Genomic DNA, 22,693 nt, shown 5'->3' with positions numbered 1-22,693 from the left:
TTTAATATTCATGTTTTATTTCTGCTAGGTTGTTTGCTGTGAACATCGAAGAGTGAAAACCACATCTTTCAAGAAATGGTTCCCTGAACCATTGATGTTACGTAAGTTTCTCTGCAAAGGAAAAAGCTGTATTTAATTCTAGAGCTTGAGGGCAAAATCAAATACAATTTTGGGGGTAAAAAATTTTCTGTGAACATGAAAGATTGAACCATTTACATTGAAAACCACATCCTTTAAGAAATGGTTGTCTGAACCGTTCAAATTAAAAACCACATTTTTCCAGAAACGGTTGTTAGAACCATTAACACTATGTAAGTTTTTATGGATAAGGAAAAGCTGTGTTTTATTCTTGAGCTTGAGGGCAGTGTTGAATATTATTTTTCAGTTTGCTAGAAAAAAATCCTAGTGCAAAAGAACATCACTAATTTGAATATATTGAGAACAGAAGACTAGAGGCATAATTTCGTTGTTCACATACTCAAAGGTTTCTTAAGGATTTTACATGTCTTATCTTTACTTGTTATTTCATATAAATTTTTTAGGTTTTTTTAACTTGACCTTTTGTTGGCACCATAGAGAGATTATTATGACGAGATGCCATAAAATGCTACTACATGCATATGGGGGCCCCAAGTGGCCAAGTGGTCTAAAGTGCTCACCGTTACGGATCACTGCCATCTCACCTCTGTCTGCTTGGGTTCGAGTCTCGTGTTTGGCCAGTGTGGGTATGTGAGAAAGCTTGCCACTAGCTTCTCGTGGGTCGATGGTTCTTTCCGAGGTTTTCCCGGGTTCTCCCTCCACCATTTATACTGGCTGCCATGTATGGCCTATCTTGTGCTGAAAAATGGCGTTAAACCCTACAACAACAAACTACATGCATACATACCTAATCCTTTATGATTCAACACAAAACAAAAAATATGTCTGAATGTCTGCAACAGCATTCTACTAAGTACATACATTGCCAATATATTTTTTCTGTGTAACACCACAAAACATGTTGAATTATAGCTTTAGTGGATATGAATAAGTTGCAAAAGGGCAACCAGTGACATTATGCCTTAATTTTTAAAACGTTGGAGTTTTACATCAACATATTGTTGCTATTTAAACCTGTTCAGTAGCAGGGAACACTGTCTAGAAATTTACATGCTTTTAAGGAACCTTCTTTGTTTCACAGCATGCTGTCTGTTGAAGCAAGCACTTTAAGCAAAATATTTTACAAAAACAGCAGACTGCTTGTGGTAATGCCTTGATTTAAGTAAGGGTCCAGAGTGGCTGAGTGTTCTAAAGCGCTCGCTGTTATGGATCACTGCCATCTCACCTCTGTCTGCATGGGTTTGAGTCATGGGCTCGGCCAATGTGGGTATGTGAGAATGCTTGCTTGTAGCTTCTTGTGGGTTGCCGGTTCTTTCCACTACTACATGCATATGGGGGCCCCAAGTGGCCAAGTGGTCTAAAGTGCTCACCGTTACGGATCACTGCCATCTCACCTCTGTCTGCATGGGTTTGAGTCATGGGCTCGGCCAATGTGGGTATGTGAGAATGCTTGCTTGTAGCTTCTTGTGGGTTGCCGGTTCTTTCCACTACTACATGCATATGGGGGCCCCAAGTGGCCAGTGTGGGTATGTGAGAAAGCTTGCCACTAGCTTCTCGTGGGTCGATGGTTCTTTCCGAGGTTTTCCCGGGTTCTTCCTCCACCATTTATCCTGGCTGCCATGTATAGCCTATCTTGTGCTGAAAAAGGCGTTAAACCATACAACAACAACAACATTCAGGTTTTAAAGAGTGTTCTAAAGCGCTCGCTGTTACAGGTCACTGCCATCTCACCTCTTTCTGCATGGGTTTGAGTCATGGGCTCGGCCAATGTGGGTATGTGAGAATGCTTGCTAGTAGCTTCTCGTGGGTCACCGGTTCTTTCCAGGCTTTTCCCGGGTTCTTCCTCCACCATTTATACTGGCTGCCATGTATAGCCTATCTTGTGCTGAAAAAGGTGTTAAACCATAGAACAACAAGATTCAGGTTGTTTTTGTAGACTCAGAAGATATAAAACATTTTGTTTTTAATGTTATCTCAAGAAAGTATGTTCTTGAATACTATTTTTTCTGCGAACATGTAAAAGATCAATGTTGTGTCTAGTTGTTAATATTTTTTGGCATTATAGAGTTCAGCACCCCAGTCCTGCCACCCATCAGTCTGTCACACAGCAGTGGTAACATTGAAAAACACTGCCACAACCTCCCCAGCTGGCTGAAGACATCTGCCAAACTACTGAATGGAGGGGATGAAAAAAGTGGCTGGGAGGCACTTGCTAAGGAATTAGGTAAACATTATGTTAATGAAAAATGGGATCTTTAACTTCATGTATTTTTAACTACCTCAAAAGTCATAAATTTGTTAGTTTACAGATGAAAGTTAATCTGCTGTCATTATCTCAGTGCCAATAAAGTGGTGCTTAGCAATGAATAGCATGACCAAATACGTACAGTGAATAGCATGACCAAATACGTACAGTGAATAGCATGACCAAATATGTACAGTGAACAGCATGACCAAATATGTACAGTCTATGCAGTATTTTGAGCAATTATTTCACGCTTAGAAGTCAGGGTAACATGAAATGTCAACTGAAGCCTGATGTCAGTTTAAGGATCAAACATAGTTGTTTTTGTACAAACATTTGCTGTAGCAGAAGGAAAGACTGTGAGTTCAGGGATCTGAAATCTTTCCCAAATTCTCTGGCAAATGATTGTTGGAGCACAAGAGAAGACTCTGAACCATACATTTTCAGATTTTTCCAAAGTGCTTTGGCAGATTGGAGTATGTTGAACCTGAAGATTTTAAGTCTTTACCAAGTTCTCAGGCAGATGTTTGTTAAAGCACAATGGAAAACTCAAGGGTTTGAAATCATTGCAAGTTCTCTGGCAGATGTTTGTGGGAGCACAAGGGAAGACTTTAAACTAAAGGGTTGGATGTCATTCCCATGTTCTTTAGCAAATGTTTATTAAAGCAAAAGAGAAGACTTTAAACCAAAGGGTTTCAAATCATTCCCAGATCCTTATTCCCAAGACCTCTGGCAAATATTGGCACACAGCAAACTGTGTACAAACCATGAAAATGCATATATTTGCTAAATGAAGTGTGTTCATTTTGCATTTCGTTTGAATTTTTTGTTAACTCTCACCGCACTGTTCATTGTTAATCATCTCAGAAATGCATTCTGATATAATGTTGTGTTTCGAAATGCATATTGGAAATGCATTTCACAAACTCAGTATTTCAGTTTCTGGAGTATTAAAGGGAGACAATTATGGCTTTGGTATTTTACGTAATTAAAAGATCACTTTAATCAAGGATAATGGGCAGAAAGAGAAATCAGTTAATGCCTTTTGTAAATATAAATGAAACAACCACCAATGCTGACACATATTTACATACACATACACATCAGCTTCTACTGGATGGTAAACCTAACTTAAATCAGCATCTCTGGAAGTGCTTCCCACTTTAATATGAAAAATGTATTGTTTACTGTGTATAAAAATTTCTGCCATAAAAAATAAAAAAGAATATGTGCACAGTTCAAACATCTTTGATTGGTAATAAAGAGACACCATTGATGTTCCCAGTTTAACTTTGGAATGAGTGATTTTTCCTTCCCCCTTCTACCCCCAACTGAGCTGTTCATAGAATATATGTGAACAAACGTATCTGGTTGACCTTGTGATGTTTATTCTGTGTTTGAAAGCACAACTTCATTTGGTTATCTATTTATTAAGAATTAAGATTAAAGGCTTGTACGAGTTTAATGTGAATATGGCATGAAAGTTTTTTTTTGATAAACCAAAAATATTTAAGCTGATAGTTTCAAATTTTATGTTAGTCTAAAGTACATGAATTCAGGTCTTTTTGTTTATTTTTATTAAATGAAATAGACTTTGTATATAATTGTTATCAGAAGGAATAATTTGTGTTCCCTGTAATAATATTTTCCAGTAACCATCTCTCCCCCAACCCCATGATTACAGCAAAACCTTGTTATAACATACTTTGGTATAACAAATATTCTAATATAGAATGTTCATACAATAGCAGGGATCACACTGGGCTTTGCCAATGTTGGAAATTGTGATTTTTTTTCCTTATTGGCGACAAAATGTACTATCTGCCGATCTTTTTTGCAACAACATTTTTGGCTGTTAAAAATTGTATATACACCCTTGGGTTTGGAGTTGAGAAAGTCAAAGGCACCATGGCAGGAAACTGCAAACTTGGATATAAAATTGCACTGGAATCTATTGTTACATAAACAAATCCTTTGTTCATGCTTTCAAACCACCCTAACATGGCATTGTTATAGCATAATCCACTTATGCTAATGTCTGGCCTTAGTACTCTGTGCTGTAATATAACACAAACAGTCATGCTACCTGACTAGCTACAATTGACCACCTCTGAAATTGGGAATGGGAATGACTACAGTCTACCAGAAAAATCTGCCAGAAAAAAAATAGTTTTGGTGAAACTTCAAAGAAAACTTATTACCTGTGAATAATTGATCATTTTATATGTATACTAAGCAAACGAGAAGAAAAAAATTATGTCGTGGTCAATGTTTTAAAATTATTTGATTTTGCTGCAGCAATAATAAACTGGCATTTATTTGGTCCATAAAAGAGGGCCTTTAGCAGGGCCTTCAATAACACATGAACCTTCTTCAAAGCAAGCCAAAGACCTTTGATCACAGAAAGTCAGCAACAAACTTAAATAAAAGCATTGTTTCATTTTTCATAGTGATTGGAACATATTTATTTTGCTGTAAAAGTTTCCTGTTTACAACAAAAATGTTCATGCTTACAATCATTACCAATGGCAGTTTATAAACCCAATTAAAGTTCCAATATTTTCAAACAATAGATATTCTGGCTGTCGAGTTAAATGAAGGTGGGACATCTCACAAGAATGTTAAAACTTTTTAATTTGTTCACATGAATAGCCTCATCCCCTTGGTAGTTGTCTCTGGCTGACCAAAATCTAGGCCAATTTAAATACATGACCAATTATGTACATGTAGCATATAAACAACTATTCAGCCATGTGCTGCTAGGAGAATAAATATCAGAGTGAATTATTCCGGGAAACATGTTTGTAACTATTATGTCGATCAAACAAGGACTACCATTTTATATATATGTATGTTTTAGTTATGTTTTCTAATGGGATTTGACTGATACATGAATTTTCTAATTCAAGGATTTTTCAAATGCATGTATATTATTTAACACATTATGGAGTATACTCCACAAATGTAAGTTGTCAATATACAAGCGTATTTCAGACTAGTTGTCTTCATTTAATCAAATTTCTATTATTATTTTTTCTCTACATAAATCCTAATCACTGATGACATCATCTCTTTAGAAATTTCACTTGTATGCGAAATTTCAATTTATTTTCAGCCCCTTCTTACTTATCTAAACACCCACTTATGACGACAATATTACCTTGGTTCTGAGGATGTTGAGATAAACGAATAGTACTGTATTATGAACATGGCAATATTTTTTTAAATTGGCGACAGAATGTTGAGTTTGGTGATTCTTTGGCGACACCTTTTTTAAAGTCAGCACTATCTCTGCAATAGTGCCCAAAATTAGTACCAAAATAAATAAGAGTTTAATTTAATAATTTGGCAAGATTTGTTGTATTCTTCAAGAAAATAAATATGACTGCTTCTTGGTTAGTTTTGAAAGACATCAGCTCCTTAAAAAGCTGATAAATGTTGACCTATTATTATTAAACCATCAAGAGTAAAACTCGTATGTCATCTTTGTATTATTTTTCTCAATGCATTAATGTGTCATTGCTTAATTCTTTGCTTCATATAACTGCCTTCGGATACCTCCATCAAGATTTGTAGGTTTTCGCTGTATAGAGTTTAGTGCTCTCAGAATTTATTTGGTTGGTTGATTGTTTGTTACTTTGTTTGCTTCAGTTTGGAAAATTTTGTAAAACAATTGATAGCTCTACAATTTTTAATAGTCTGTGCCTGCAGCAACAATATATATTACATTATTTTAAATGCTTTTTTTAATGCCTCTTAATAGATCACCATAAGGCACTTGCTTGCTTTAAACATGTCATACTTTCAGTCAGTTTTGACAAGACGTAAAAGGCAAATGATAATACGATCATTTTCTTTACCATTTTTCAGATATATAGTTACAGTAAATTATTTTTACACTCATAACATGGTGAACCTGTCTCTATGCAAGAAAAAAATTAAAGAAAAAAGGAAAGGGATTATTTTATCTTATATTAGGAAGTGTGTACCGTGCAATTGTGAAGGATAGCAGAGGGCAAAAAAAATGTTGTGCCATTTCTTTCAATCAAAGTATTACACACAAATATTCCTATATTCTGCATTGTATTTACCCCTGTGATACTTAGAATATGCCTGATTTATCCTCTTACATGTGTACAAATGGAGGCAGGGGCCATTGTCGCTAAGTGGTTAGCAAGTTTGGGCCACCAACTGAAAATATGCCACTTTGAATCCTGCCATTTGATCAGCCTAGGTGAGGCAGTATGGTACCTTGCTGGGTAAGATGCTTTACTCCAATTTCCTTGGCAATGAGTAACCAATTCCGCATATGATGCAGGAGGTCACAGGTTCAAACCATGGCCGAGTCATACCAAAGACTTCTAAAAGTGGTACTAACAGCTGCCTTGCTAGTTGCTCAGCATTAAGATGTTAGTGTTAGGACTGTTCAGCCTAGTGTCAGGATAATATGACATGCTGCATGTCTGCAGCATGATGCCCCAGTGCTAGACATCACTATAAACTGCCACACTGCAGTAAGTAACCTACTTGTGTTTATGTGCCATAAAGCATCAAACAACATATTGTATTTATCTACATAATTTAACTATTGAAATTGTAAATACCAAATAAATATTTACAAAATTTCATAAATTACGATCACTTTTTTTAAAATAAATAAGAGGAAGATGGATTTGTAAATTATTTTTTATTTGTGTACATTTTTGGAATGAAATTCATAATATAAAAAACTGAAATTGGCAATTGTCCTTGGAATAGAAGCTACAACTTTCGGCTTCTATTGTCCAGGTCATACACTTGTTTTGAAATAAGAATAATAATCCTATGTTGTTCACAACAAAAATTGAAATGAAGAATGATGAGAAAGTGGGGTTTTAATAATAATCCTATGTTGTTCACAACAAAAATTGAAATGAAGAATGATAAGAAAGGGGGGTTTTAATAATAATCCTATGTTGTTCACAACAAAAATTGAAATGAAGAATGATGAGAAAGTGGGGTTTTAATAATAATCCTATGTTGTTCACAACAAAAATTGAAATGAAGAATGATAAGAAAGGGGGGTTTTCACATGGCCTTTTGGACCGTGTTCTTTTATCATTTACCCATCAAGGCACCAAGCATTTTATGTAAGAGAGGGCAGTACTAGGATTCTATTTTTCATTATTTATTCAAAATAAAAACAGTTTTGCTCCCTCAGTTTTAAGTTGTGACCCACATCATTGATATCACTGAATTTCTAATGCTTAATGGTCCAGAATGAAGTAATTACTGAATTACCTCTCAGAAAAGGGTATATTCCTAAATGCAGCATTTGCAAACAGCAAGATTTCATGTTAGCTTTCTTGTCTAGGACAGGCTTTTCTTTATCCTTTCTTTTTAGCAGGAATTGGCATTCCTTTCTTTTAAATAATCGACCAAACATCTGTTAAGTGTTTTTTCCATTTCACTATTATATATTCATAAATATTTGCAGGACTTGCACTGCATTGGTATTGTGCATGTCTGTATTGCTCCTGGGGAAGAGTAAAGATTGAAAAATTCAAATGTCTTTCTTTGCTAAGAAAAGACGAAAATTCCTAACAAGTGAGTTCCTTGCTTACCTTCTGCATACACTGGGGTGTACATAGCACACACTATATCCATACAGATGAGATTTCACATGTGACATTATAATGTATTGTCATTATTTATTCTCTTTCAGATAACTTTATTCCTAGAATAATGTCCAGACACTCTATTAAAAAGTATGGACTCAAAAAGGCCCTTGGGAAACACACCCAAACTGCCTCACATGTTCAGAATGCAAACTATTCATTGTATATTTTGCAAAATGTGGCCTGATGAAGTCTTAAATCTAGCTGATTCCAAACACACTTATCAAGGGAGGAGGATTCATCAGTCCCCTTCATTTTCTGTTTTTTCAGGTTTCTCTCATGCAGAGCCCCAAGGGGATCACTGCATGCTTGAAGAACACTTCTGTGTCCAAACACTTATGGGACCAGTGTCTTCTCAAACAGGTGGGATCCTTCCAATTTGAGGGAATGAACCTTTGAGGAGTGGATTGCCTCCCCCACTCAGCCAGATGAGAGAAGTCAAACACTTATGTTCACAATAGCATGTCACATCCATCCAGGAGGGTGGAGATGCAGCACTCATCGTAAACCAGGGTGTGAACCCTGGGTAGCGTATCATACCCTCGAACCTCATGGTCTTTTGGTTTCCATAAGAGTCTCTATCAATAAGGCACTGATAAGCTCTTCTGATTGTAGTGACATTCCACTGTGAAATAGTAGATACTGAAATATCATTGGAGCCCTTAAGAGGAAGGAGAGACATTTCCTACCCTTCCTTTTCTCTTTGGAGGCATTAAGATAGAAGCATAGTTCCCTAACTGGACATAAAAGCCTGTCTTAGTCATCCTCAGCTCAGATTAAAGTGGAATGGAGGTAAAAAAAATTAATGATATTTTGCTAAAAACCAGGCTCACGAAGGAGAAAAATGAATTTGCAATTCCCTTTAAATTGAAGACAGCAAATGTCAACACAAAGCATGAGTTAAAACAATCTCGAGTGTGAGGTCCTCATAGGAAGCCTCACTCAATGGTTCATAATGAGCTTTTGACCAAGACCATAAAACACAAGAGAGATTTCATCTGTGCATAAGAGAGTGGGAGATAGATCTCTGAAGCTCAAAATACTTAATGAGATCAGCATGTTGCAAATCTGAACCAAATAATATGCTCTGAGAGAAATTAAGTGTTGGAAATAGCACTTCTGTGCTGTTGATAGTTGATACTGAGCATTCTCAAAATGAAACAAATGGAAATCAGCAATGGATGCTACTGAAGGACAGATAAGATAAATGTTTCATACTGCAACAATTACAACAAATTCTCCATCTGGCGCTGGACACCTTGGATGTAGAAGATCCTCATGTCTGATTGATGCAAGTTGTAACCTGGCCCAAAAACATTTTCTGGAAGATAGATGAGATGAGCTGAGTATGAAGGTAAACATTGTGTGGGCTGTTATTTAGATCGGAGTCCCTGTAATGCCACAGAAGATCCGTCATATGAGGTAGAGACCAGGGTTGATCTATTAACAGATCTAGAATATCACTGAACCATGATTGTTGGGACCACATTGGGGCTATGGGAATAACATGGGCATTGGAAGTTCTGACTTTTTGTAGAACTTGAGGTAGTACAGTAAAAACTGTTATGAGCAACCTCTGCTATGAGCAACCACCTGTCATTTCCGACCACAATCGTAATGCACGGATTGATTTTATTATATAAATCCGTTAAGAGCAACCACATGATGAACGTGACCAGTGACCACAATGTCTTGGCAAAATAATGTATTTTGACACTGCTATGAACAACCGCATCGTAAAAAACAGAGCGACACCTCTGACCTTGACTTAATCCTTTGTAAACAGGAGAGCTCAGGATACATGTAGTATGAAAACAAAGTGCACATTAAATAACACTAAATTGAACAACCATATAGTGAGATACCACTAACCATTGTTTTATCCTTTGTAACAATGACCACATAAATCCTAAATATTGTTCTAATAAGGTATTTATATAAAAAATTGGCTAGCTACCGGTTCTGTGAAGTCCAGAGTATGGTGTCATTTGTAAACTGCAGTAAAACAGACTAAAGTACATGTCACTAACTGCCATTGTAGTGCTGAAGTCATGTAAATATCCAGTAAGATTAACCATTTTTTCATCATAGGCAGTAATGATTGACATACGCAGTCAATTTAGAGGTTTGTATTTTTTTTTTCTTTGTGAAAATCCACACAATGCTGAAAGGGCTTCAGTGTAGGGTTAAGTACATCATTTGTCTTTCCAGTTAATCTGTAATGCCTAGGGGTTGAATGAGCTCTTTCTCTTTAATACTAGTAAGTGAGAATCACTTCCGGATTCTTTATTTTAATATATATATTTCTTTTGTTGGCGTTTTACCAAGCCACCATCTTTTACCCGGGTGCAGATGATTGCAACCTTTGTTTATTGAGCTATAATGCTGGTGATTTAAACTTCGTCTCAAAATAAATGTATTGTTTCTTGCCAAGTTAATTATGTCTTTTGGTTTCATTCATTGGTACATAATAAATATTTATTCCTCATTTCCCCAAAACCTGATCAAAACCGAAATACATCAAGCTGTTATTACGTCAACACTAATAACAATGGCAGAACCTCCGATGAAAATAAAGAAAAATTCTAACACTGGAAGAAAGAACATATTCATGCGATGTTCAAATATAAATTTTATTCACGTTGTTTGAAAATGTACATCTTTATTATATAAAGTTATTTTGTGAGGAATGCATGCAATATTTAACAAGATTTATGAATAAAGGATATGGTACATGTACAGTGAGTATGGATATTTTTTCTTCTTCAACAGTGCTAACTATTGACCTTGGAAACCAGTCCATTTTCACACACCTCTTATGAGAGACCACCTGTCTTGAGAGACTGCTTTTGGTTGGCAGAAGGGGCGGTCTCTCATAAAGGGTTTTACTGTAGTTGAAATGGTGGAAATGTACATGCGAAAAGATGATTCCACTGGAACATGAATGCATTCATTGCCCATGCTTTTTAGCCTGGGACTGGAGAAATGTAAAAGAGAAGTCTGCTGTTGAACCTGGTTGCAAACAAGTCCACCAGATGGTTTCCCCATAATGAGAATGGGACTTTGTTACCAAGCAGTGAAAAGATCATTCATTGAGGCCTGTTTTGTTCTACCTCGACAGACTGTCCACTAATGCTAATAGTGAACCTGACAGGTGATGTTCTCCAAGGTGGCCCAGCAGAAGAGGCTCCAGACTTCCACACAAAGAGAAGGGACATGTGTCTCCTTGACACTTAAGATACTGTGTTGATGCACCCTTGCAGCATTAGAAGTACTGCGATCATTTCTAGGTTGTTTAGTAGAGGAACACTTCATTCATCTGAAGAAGGAATCTTTATCCCCAACCTTGATGTAATGATTGCTAGTGTGAGTACATTTAATTTCTCTGTTTTTGATTAGTTGGATATCAGCCTACCCACCTTACTGACAAATTCAGCGACAGGATAAGTAATAGCTGCTATTAAAATGTAGTTTGGGGTGGGTGGGTAAAACTAATTTTAATTATGCAGTACTTACCTGTTGCTATTGCCAAATATCCTCCTCCCAACCACTCTAATATCTTGCATAATTGTCGTCTGAAAAGATGACATATAGGTACATCTACCTTCTGCGCATGGTATGCGACCGAGTGGTGTGCAAAAGGTCAAAGGGTCATACTGGCTTTTTCGACATTCTGGGAGGATGTATTCACATCGTACGGATGGTATATTTTCAGCATGAAAATAGATAGCTAAGCAATAGCAACAGGCAAGTATTACATAATTAAAATTAGTTTTACCCCACCCCAACTACATTTCAGTGTTTCCATCATTGACTGGTATTTAAAGTGATTCTTTGACTTCAGCCACCATCTCTGGCAAGCAAATAATCATTTCTGCAGTTGCTGTTTTGGCTTTTTTATGTCCTTGGTGTGCTTAGTTGTCTTATGAGTTGGTCTTGATTCTTCTTTTGTTCCAGTGAACACTGCCACTTGTTTCATCGTGGCTGTTGTAGCCTTTTTAATATTCTCAGCATGTTTGGCTTTTTCCATTGTGGGTTTAATCAGAGAAGTAAATGTTTGTTCAAAGCCTGCTATGACTGCAACATCTCTTTTACTGTTTTTTGCAGCCTTCTATTCAATTCAGTTCTTGGTGTTGTTGAGCAGCTTCTTTGTGTTGTTTCCCATGCTTTTCCCTAACATCACTTTCAGACATTTTATATGATTGTACTTGATTGTTAAATTGGCATGCAAGACACATTTGTGTCCAAACCCACACAATATTTACCCTGCAAGTTCCAGTCAAATCAATGATGAGACATCTATATGGGTCCCTTGTGATCTACACAAACATTTCACAAAATTTATCCCACATGTGGTCAATGGTACCCCAGGTCCAATTAATGTTTGCAATATCAAGGGCACAAAAAGACATGTTATACTTTTGATACATATGCGTATCATAGAGTCTATTAAATGATGTCAGTGTTTTTGTCCAGGCCTCATGAAAATATTTGTGTGGGATTGGCTTGGTTCTCAAGCATCAAATCTTACACAATGTTTTTCTTTGCATCTAAATGATCAGAAGTAGGTGTTTCATCAGTGGTGGAAAAGAAATTGATGGTGGTAACACCACTGCTTCTCAATGATCTTTTATCACTCAGTGCTTTTTTAAAATCTTCTGAAACATCATGACATTGTTGATGATCAGTCAGTTGATGGTATAGTCTTGTACAGCTGATCCCGTGTTAGCCATTGTAAAGCCATATTTAACAGCAGTTGGGTTTCTCCTAATCCAATCATTAGTGCACAGAGTTTGGAAACATGGTTCTATCACTATGCTTGGATGGTTTAGGTGTTGCTTGTGCAGAGAAGTCAATGATGGAAAACTCTTTTTGTACCAAAAGCATCTGCAAATTTACTTTTTTTGTGATGCCATTGAATAATACAAGATTAATAATACCATCAAATCTTCATACTTTGTGTGATGCTGAACAAAACATGTACCGCAAATCCAACTCAAGTTCAGACATGTGATGGACAAGGGCGATTACTGGAACTTGTGTTTGATTTGGAGCAAACAAGTTTACCTCTATTTTAAAAAAGTCAACAGTTTTGATATCGTGGATGCATTAGCAAAGATACCAGGGATAGCATGGAATAAATACTCTGGTGAAAAGCTTCTTCCTGGATAAAATTACAGTGGGCCTGGTACATGACTTGATATAAGACTTGATTCTAACAACCAACCAAAGCCTAGTGAAGCACCTATCATCTGTGTTGAAGCTGCATGTTACTGACATGACCTTGCTTATAAAGCATCAAATGATATATGTTCATGTCAATGCAACAATGTGGTTGTTAAACTGGGTATCATAGCCAAGAATGCACTTGGAGGACAAAGTCCACTTGGAGGCAGACAAAAGTCCACTCATTAAAATCAGATTAATATTAATACAAACAATGAATACATAAAGCTGGACATTATCCGTGGGCATTGGAGAGGTGAAGCTGCCAGAGAAAAGTTAGCTATTGCAGCAAAGGTCACTTGTGGGATTGCTCAAACATGGTTGGCCAAACAAGCATCATGGCAAATTTACCAACCAATACCAAGAAAGATTTCATGTGGTTGGTTTGATATCCAAACACATAATGAATTCCATGAGGCTGATTTTGTTGTTTTTTCCACCTGATTATGTCCATGATAGACAGGGTTGATTGCACATAGTCCGATAAATCAACCCCCCAAATCTATGTAGATATTGATGAACAATATGTGGGTCTGATGTCATCTGTTCATTAAAATTTGCAATTTTGCAGCATGCAAATCATTCTTGAACAATCCTGCATACACTTTAGACATGGGTAATTGGTAACAGCCATATCTAGCACGAAATTTTAAATGGCCATAGGCTAGATGGTTGTACTATTCTATATTACAAGTCACCAAACATTTGCTTCAGAAATATAATGTGCATGTCACCAAAAGAACCCTTCAGCTGACAGTCACTTCATAGACACGAGAAATACTGTTAAGTTTATAAAATGTACACTTATGTGTGCAGACAAAAAGGGCTGCGAATAATTCCAGCTTTCAATGAATATGTGATATTAGTCCCTAACCCAAAAATAAACATCATCACGGGTAAGGGGCTGATTTATCGGCCTATATTGCACATTAACAAAGTAATTGCTAACCAATGTTGATGAAAGAAGCTGATCCACTAAAGTTGAAAGATTCTGAAAGTGTCACAGATGCACCCAATCACATTTATGCATGTATACTGTTCCCATGGCCATAATTGTTACCAGTGGATCCTGGTAAAGAATTTCTCAGATCTGTTGCTGAGACGTTAACCAAGCGCTGTTTGCGAGTACACATTGGTCATGTCAGTGTGCATCATTACCTAGGTTTTGTGGAATAATTTAATTGTTCTCTTGCAGAATGGTTATTCAGTCAACAGGAATTGTTGATGAGGCCAGAATAGTCTCAGAAATGGGTAACACATCTTCCATTAGTCATAGCAGCATTGAACAAAGAAGTCACAGATGACTGGATTAAAACCAGCCAATGCAATTCGACAAACGATTCACTGTTTTTTTTCTTCAGAAAATTATCTCACTGCAGCATCATTACAACCACTCAGAGACAAGTTTGTTCAGTATCTTTATGTACCTGGAGTGTGAGAAGGTGGACAATTTTGCACTTACTAACCCAGTATGGTCCATTGATGCATTTGCAATTCATTAACAGGTTGATACAGAGACAACCAACACATTACCGATGAGGACCATCAACTGGTGGACCAAAGACTCCCATCCTGGCATTTGTGTGAGAGTAATTGCAAGTTGATGCTGTAAATATGGAACTGCCACCAGGATTTCTGTTGATACATTGATCAGTATCAGTTGTTAGTTGGTTCACAACAGCATGATGACCAAACATGTAGGTGGTGATCCCATTGGGGAGTATCCATTGCTTGGTATCAAGCAGGGCAAATTCACCTTGGCACATCATTATACACCCATGTGATGTTTCTGGCATTTTCCTCTGTAAACTCAACCCCCATGACTGGTTACATGCATGGATAAATAAATTACTAAACATGCATGGTATACATATAGCTAATAAAGTCATGAGAGTAAAGCCTATGACAGGTGTCAGGGACACAAAGGGGCCAAAAAGGCAAAAGCCCTACTTTGTCACCACTCCTATCTGTACACATACACAACAGTTTCAGGTTGGGGCACACACTTGGAGCCCAGAAGGAATAGTTCATAAGGGTTTATAATCTGGGGAAGAAGCAACCCTTTACATAAGCAGTAGCCCTCCAGGTATGTTTCTACCAAATAAGGTCTCGGTGTGTGTTGGTCTACTCAGACAACACATTGATAAAAATGAAATTTGGAGCATCCTTTTCAGAGTAGCCTTGCTAGGGATTATAATCTGTGTACAACATATTCCGGTCAAAATTTTTTTATTCTGTTGCACAATCTGTCCAGGAGAGGCAAATTAGTCCTCATTTAATGGTCTCTGCACCAATCAGTAGCTGAGTCCTGGTTCATCCTGTGGGGAGATCATTGGTGTGCTTGTTAGCGACGAGACTGATCAACAGTTTCTTCTTTTATATCTCCCCAGTCCCAGTTCAGAGGGCCTGGATACTGTCAGTCTAAGGTAAGGTCATCTTGCTTAATGCCTTCCCACCTTTCAGAGCAATTTTTGTAATTGCTATACAAAGTCAGGGCCTCCACTACACAATTCATTCTGATAACTCCTCTGTGCCCCCCAAAATCATGGTTACTATTAGAAGACTACTTTACTTGTTGGTAGACCAGCCCAGGATATGACCTCATAGAAGGGGAACCTGCTGTTGCAGCACAAGGGGTCTCTTCTCTAGAACAGCCCACAAATTCTCCACCTTCACATTGGGCTCAAGTGATCTATCAGCGAGGTAAAGTTTTCAAGTAAGGTTGAAAACTGCAACGTCCAGGTCAAGAGATAGTCTCTAAGGTCTGCAGTGCAAAGTTGAAAATCTTTTGTAGTTGGTACAGTCAGAAATACAATAATCCTAGCTCACCCTCAAATTCAGTGGCAGACTTAATTCTGTCTTCCAGTTTGAAGACAGTGTGTGTGTATGTTTGGATTTTTACCTTAGCTTTAAAAACGTTACAATCATATTGCTATGATGTCTGCAGTGTTACAGTTTACAGTGATGTCTAGCACTGGGGCATCATGTCGCAGACAGTGTAGCATCATGTCCTACTCATGTCCTAACCTTATGATTCTGAGTGCCAAGTGAGGCAGCTGCTAGTACCATTTTTATAAGTCTTTGGTATGACTTGGCCATGGTTCATGCCCACAACCTCTCGCATCCAAGGTGGATGTTCTAACCACTAGTCCACCAGAGCGGTTGTTTGAAGACAGAATGTTTGATTTCTACTATTAAGGGCTGTCACAAGCCCTCTGCAGAATTATTACTAACCACAGAGAAGGATGGACAATTTAAAGGTTAAATAGCTCCATGCCCAAAGTCAGCAAAGCTAACAGTCAAGATGTTAAAATATAAAATTAATAAGATGAAAGGTATAACAGTTTAATAAACTAAATCACAGTATTCCACCGTTACAGGACAATTTTTCAATGCAATTGCTTCCAATCAATACACAACCTATTCGAAGGTGTGAGGGTTTTCTTCCCGTGTCCCTTCCATGTTACTCATCTGTAACTTCTGCCTTGTATTCCTTTTGGTACTTCTGGTACCTTGTTTCCATTTCCCGACTCTTTTTGTCATTACTTCGTTACCCTCATTTCCATTCTCTTTGCCTCCTTGCCTGTACTTGAGGTACCCTCGTTTCTGTTCTCTTGGCCCTCTTTGTATATATTCCTGGTACCCTCATTTCCATCTCTATCCCTCATTCCTTGCACAACAGCCTATCTCTACCTGCTCTCCATGTCTTCTCCTCTCTCATCTTCAGGTGGCATCTGATCCCACCCGGAAAGCTTCCTGTGGATTAGAAGGGACGTACAGTGGTGCCTTCTTGTTCAAACACACTAGAATTAACACACTCTCACATCTCTTTCATCAGCATAATGGCAATTAAATCAATAGGTCAACTCATACACTCACATCTAAATATTCCACACACACTTGTTCTATAATAAAGGCTCTGGCAATAACAATAATATCACGACTTCTAATACATACATACAGTACATACATATCCCTAATTCTCTATATAGTAACTATCAACATCAACAATATTCCTATGTAACTCTATGCATTTCCTACCTTACAAATTATAAAAGACACATACAAATATAAATGCCTAATTATGCATGCACAAAGCCAACAAAGCCTAACTATGCACAATCCACAACTATATATTCAAATACAAACAAGTACACGGTCTAACACTACTCCCTATTAAATTCAGTTCTGCACCACAATGCAACATCGTAGCAGATTACATCATCTACTCGATTTTATCACAACAACAACATACATTAATCTTGAATATTACTAATTCATTATACATTGCATTATGACATGTTGATAATTCAGCTATACATGGAAGATTAAATTTCTACTAAATTAAATGCACATAATAACGTGTAAATTGTACGATACCTAGTTAGGATAGTGAGACAGATTCGAGCGAAGATATTTTACCTCAGAAGCCTTTGTTCCAATCTCATCCAAAGTTCCTAGAACTCCCTTTCCTGCCCTTTGAATGAGCGCACAAGTTTGGCATTCGGAGTGCAGTCTTGTGTCTCCAACTACCCTATGACTGGCTCTTGCCATTGTCCAGATGTGCACTGATCCATTCCCAATGGATTTAACAGAATAATGTCTGGCTGCATGATAAACCTGCCCAAATTTTGACTATTTTAGTTCTGATTGGATACCAGTGGTCTCTTTGATAATGGTCTGGGGTAGTATCACTGAGGTGTTAAAATGTCAGGTTTCCGGCCTCTAAATCTCTAAAACGGAGTTTCTTGCCCTGCGGCAAGGTTCTTCAAAGGAGTGCAATGGCTAATTCAAATACAGACAGTTAATTTGTTTCAGAATCGGTCTGAAGTCGCAATATTATATAGCACATATTGACATTACACAAAGTACTTTGAATTACAAATTCTACCAGAAGACATTTATAAACATGAGCAGGAATTGTTAACAAATTTTCTCACACAACATGACAAGGGCAATATGGCATCCCTGTCAAACATGCTTAAATTCCCAAGGGCCAAGCCATTGATTCAAACCTTCATATTATTATTTTTAGCTGCAGAAACTGGTAGATTCCAGTCACTGATGCCTAAAGTAATATGTTGTGTGTGTTGTGGTGTTTATCAGAAGCCCCTTTCAAACTGCTAGATGAAGCTTCCTTCAAGATCCTAACCCTTAAAACTGGTTTCCTGCTGCCCTTAGCATCTGTGAGAAGAAGGAGCAAATCCATGCCCTGTCAAAGGAAAAAGGTTGTTTATGGTTTGAAGGCAATTATGATTCTGTTTCTCTTCTTTGTCTACATTTTTTGGGGGCAAAATCTCAATTTCTTCCAATAACCTTGCTGCCTTTAGAAATCCCCAGCGTCAGTTCTACAAACTTTTTTGCCCAGTTTGCATATTTTGGTACTATTTGACTATATCAGAAATGAAAAGACATGGTAAGAAGTGTCTCTTCTTACCTACAAAGGACTCTGCTGATATCTCAGCATCTGCCATTTCCAGGTGGTTTCGAACCCCAGCCGAGTCATACCAAAAACTTATAAAAATGGTACCATCAGCTGCCTTGCTAGGCACTCAGCATTAAGAGGTCAGTGTTAGGTCTTGTCGGCCTGGTGTCAGGATAATGTGACTGGGTGGGACATGCTGCTGCTTGCCTTCTGTGTGATGCTTCAGTGCCAGATGTCTCTATAAACTGCTACACTCGAGACATCGTAACAATGTAACTGAAAAATATTGCTTTATTAAAAATCCAAATCACACACATTGTTCTTTTTATCCAACTGTTTAGTACATGTAATTATTTTCATTAGGATAGTATTATGTATATATAATTTGTATTGTGTGCTTAACATATGTCCATGACAGAGGATAGAGTTTTGGTGTGTACCTGCTTCTTGTGATATTTTTAAGTTATAAATAGGTTGCTTACTGATATTTGAGTTCAAGGTCTAGTTTCTTTTATAGAAACTTTGAATGTTCTGGAAGATAAATATTGACCCAAAATCTTGTCATTTTCTTGTATCTTAGATTGTTATAGAAGTTTCAGATCAACAAAATTAATTATTCCTATCTTAAGGTCAGTCTTTTTAATCATTTTCAGGTGTTCAGATATAATTTGAAAGGATAATTTATTTAAAATGTAGTCATTGGTTTTATTAAGTGCTCGTTGATATTTTGTACAAAATCACTATTTGGAGATGATTATGAATTAATTCAAAAACATTCATCATGATACAAGAAGACTTGGTACATTAGCACATTCAAAACTTGGTACATCAGCACATTTAAGACTGTTGGTACATCAGCACATTCAAAATTTGGAATTCATTTTTGGAATATTCTATACTTTTTGACTTGTGATAGAACAGAGATTATTTGAGATATAATTCACAATACTGTAAATTCCTCTGAAATTTTCACATGTATGGAAATAATGTTTGTTGAAATTTACTAAACTTGCTGGTTTGCTTTTTTCTGTTACTTAGTTTCAGACCATAAAGTCGTAACAGTAGACTGTCATATTACAGTCAGCATCTGCCAATCATGAGGATGTTCAGCTTCATCCATTCCACATAAATCTTTTTTCAATGCAGGTTACAAGCAAAACCAGATCAACTTGTTTAATAATGATTACAACCCCAGCCTGGCCTTATTGATGGACTGGATTATCAGCAGTGGAAACACTTGTTTGGCTTTGGACATGCTTTGTGTCTACCTAGAGAAAATAGATAGAGAGGACATCGTAGAGGTCATCCAGAAAGCTAGGCGTAAGTAATCTTTTAGATATTTAGACTGCTAAAATTTTCATATGCCAGAGATACCAACCATTCCAGATCTTGCAGATTAATTGTATTATGAACTTTTAATATAAATTTTGCAGGCCAAATTGTTCCTAACAATAATAAACTCTGATACCACTCTGAGCTTTATGTTTGCAGATTGTCATGGACTGAAGACAATGATAGGAGATTAAAAATATGTCATATTTTGCTTCCTGTGTGAAGTTTTGTTTTCTGAATTGCTTGCATTGTCTTGTGGAGTAATTCTGAAATGAATTAGATAAAACTAAGCAAGGAATGTTTTTTTTTTAATTCATTGATGTACACAATGTGTGCTTACTTTGCTGGGTGATCTAAAGGGTAGCTTATATCACATTTTAGATTTGGTTATTTGGATTTTTTGTTTATTCTTGGACACTGAATCAAATATTTTTTTTCTGTTTTCTGACAGCATGAATTTTTTTTACTTTTTGTTGTGCAAATGGTGTATGAATACACTTAGTTTTTTTATAATAGTTAGGTTGCATCATGAATCTGTATCATCTCGATTGCCATCTCATTCCTCTGTATCACAGTCTTATGTATCATCTCGATTGCCATCTCATTCCTCTGTATCACAGTCTCATGTATCATCTCGATCAACATCTCATTCCTCTGTATCAGTCTCATGTATCATCTCTATTGCCATCTCATTCCTCTGTATCACAGTCTCATGTATCATCTCGATCACCATCTCATTCCTCTGTATCAGTCTCATGTATCATCTCAATTGCCATCTCATTCCTCTGTATCATTCTCATGTATCATCTCGATCGCCATCTCATTCCTCTGTATCACAGTCTCATGTATCATCTCTATCGCCATCTCATTCCTCTGTATCACAGTCTCATGCACTATCACCACATCATGCACCTGTATCACATGCTCAACCACCTGTATCACTGTCTCATGCAACTGTATCACCATCACATGTATCTGTATCAATGACTTGTGCATCTATATCCGACACTGTCTCATGATTTTCTGGTGAATATCATGCTATAATATAGGTAACCAAATTTTTTAAAAGTCAGCATTTGTTTTGTTACCTAGGTGTATTTCAGTTGAAACAAATTGGAGAACAAGCAGTAGTTGAACCACCAACCCAGCAAAAGATACTGGCAAGCTTTCTCACTTTCCCGCATTGACCAACCCCAAGACTGGAACCCATGCAGACAGAGGTGAGATGCCAGTGATCTGTAACAGTGAGCGCTTCAGACCACTTGGCCACTCAGGGCCCCCAGAACAAGACGTAAAAGACAATATAAAATATGCACGAAAATATAATGAAGTTTGCCACAGGAATTATTGAAAAGTTGTAGATAGAGCAGGCTGCACTGAATACCTAGGCCACACATGCCATAGCATGACATGTCAAACTAAAAACATGATTTGTTTACCCCCAAACCCCCTAAGAATGTTGTCTTTCCAAAAACACAATTTTCAGTAATCTTCAACAACAACAATAAAATAGAAAAGAAAAAAAATGTATATATATATATGCCTGTAACATGTGCCATGTATAAATAGTCCTGATTGGAGCTGATGTAAAACTACCCTTGGGGCAGTTTAAATAGTGGCAATTCAAAGGCAATGAGGTCAGGTATAAACAACCACCATTTGACATATTAAGTAATTGGATGCCAGTAGCTAGTGTGATGTGTTAATTACTTTGAAGACTGCTGTAGATGAGCCCATGCTGCTAATTTGCATAGGAAGAGTTCTCAAAATGGAACAACCAAATTAAACACTGCTTTGTGCATGGTATACAGTTATTGTAATTAAATATGGCTTTATGCATGGTATACATTTATTGTGAATTAAATATGGCTTTGTGCATGGTATACAGTTATTGTAATTAAATATGGCTTTGTGCATGGTATACAGTTATTGTAATTAAATATGGCTTTGTGCATGGTATACAGTTATTGTAATTAAATATGGCTTTATGCATGGCATACAGTTATTGTAATTAAATATGGCTTTGTGCATGGCATACAGTTATTGTAATTAAATATGACTGTGCATGGCATACAATTATTGTGAATTAAATATGGCTTTGTGCATGGCATAAATTTATTGTGAATTAAATATGGCTTTGTGCATGGTATACAATTATTGTGAATTAAATATGTCATCACTATAAACTGTCACACTGCAGGCATCGTAGTGATATGACTGAAAATTTTTCAAAGCTGTTACAGATCCAAATCACACACACACACTTCTCATACATACATCAATAAATTACATCACATCAGTACATATTCCAAATCCCATTATACTAACAATATCACAACAATCAGACACATTTCTTTACATTACAACTCATACAAACTAAACAAATATTCAAATATCCATGTTCTAATATATCCATACATCCATATTAACTAATCTTACACGCTTCAACCATTTTCCAAATTCACAATTCAAGCATGTGTGAATTCTAACATATCATATGAATAAATGCACTAGTTTACTATGAAATAACCAAATAGTGAATGACAAGATTAATTCTGACCACAAGCTAACAATCTACATAATTCTCTACACAATGCTCAAATATGCCTGTAAATGAACACTACGAAGGTAATTCTATGTACTAAACGATCCTAGTAATTAAGTATGCATACTACACATAATTACAATGCCATAATATTCTGCAAAAAT

The 22,693-nt window shown here is 36.8% G+C and overlaps 1 protein-coding gene across 3 annotated transcripts in view; it reads left to right on the top strand.

Moving 5' to 3' along the window:
• LOC149806881 (uncharacterized) overlaps nucleotides 1–22,693 on the top strand; it is a 164,042-nt gene that overhangs the window by 127,760 nt on the left and 13,589 nt on the right. For all 3 annotated transcript variants that reach the window (XM_089959097.1, XM_089959101.1, XM_089959088.1), the window contains 3 exons: nucleotides 29–101; nucleotides 2,165–2,323; nucleotides 19,799–19,972. In XM_089959097.1, the coding sequence (XP_089815223.1) occupies nucleotides 29–101; nucleotides 2,165–2,323; nucleotides 19,799–19,972 (406 nt within the window). The remainder of the gene's footprint in view (nucleotides 1–28; nucleotides 102–2,164; nucleotides 2,324–19,798; nucleotides 19,973–22,693) is intronic.

The sequence above is a fragment of the Sinohyriopsis cumingii genome, chromosome 1, assembly GCF_028554795.1.
Source record: "Sinohyriopsis cumingii isolate HCF-2022 chromosome 1, ASM2855479v2, whole genome shotgun sequence".
Taxonomy (NCBI): Eukaryota; Metazoa; Mollusca; class Bivalvia; order Unionida; family Unionidae; genus Sinohyriopsis; species Sinohyriopsis cumingii.
Note: the sequence above shows the minus strand (reverse complement) of the source record. Positions and strands in the feature narration are given on the sequence as shown.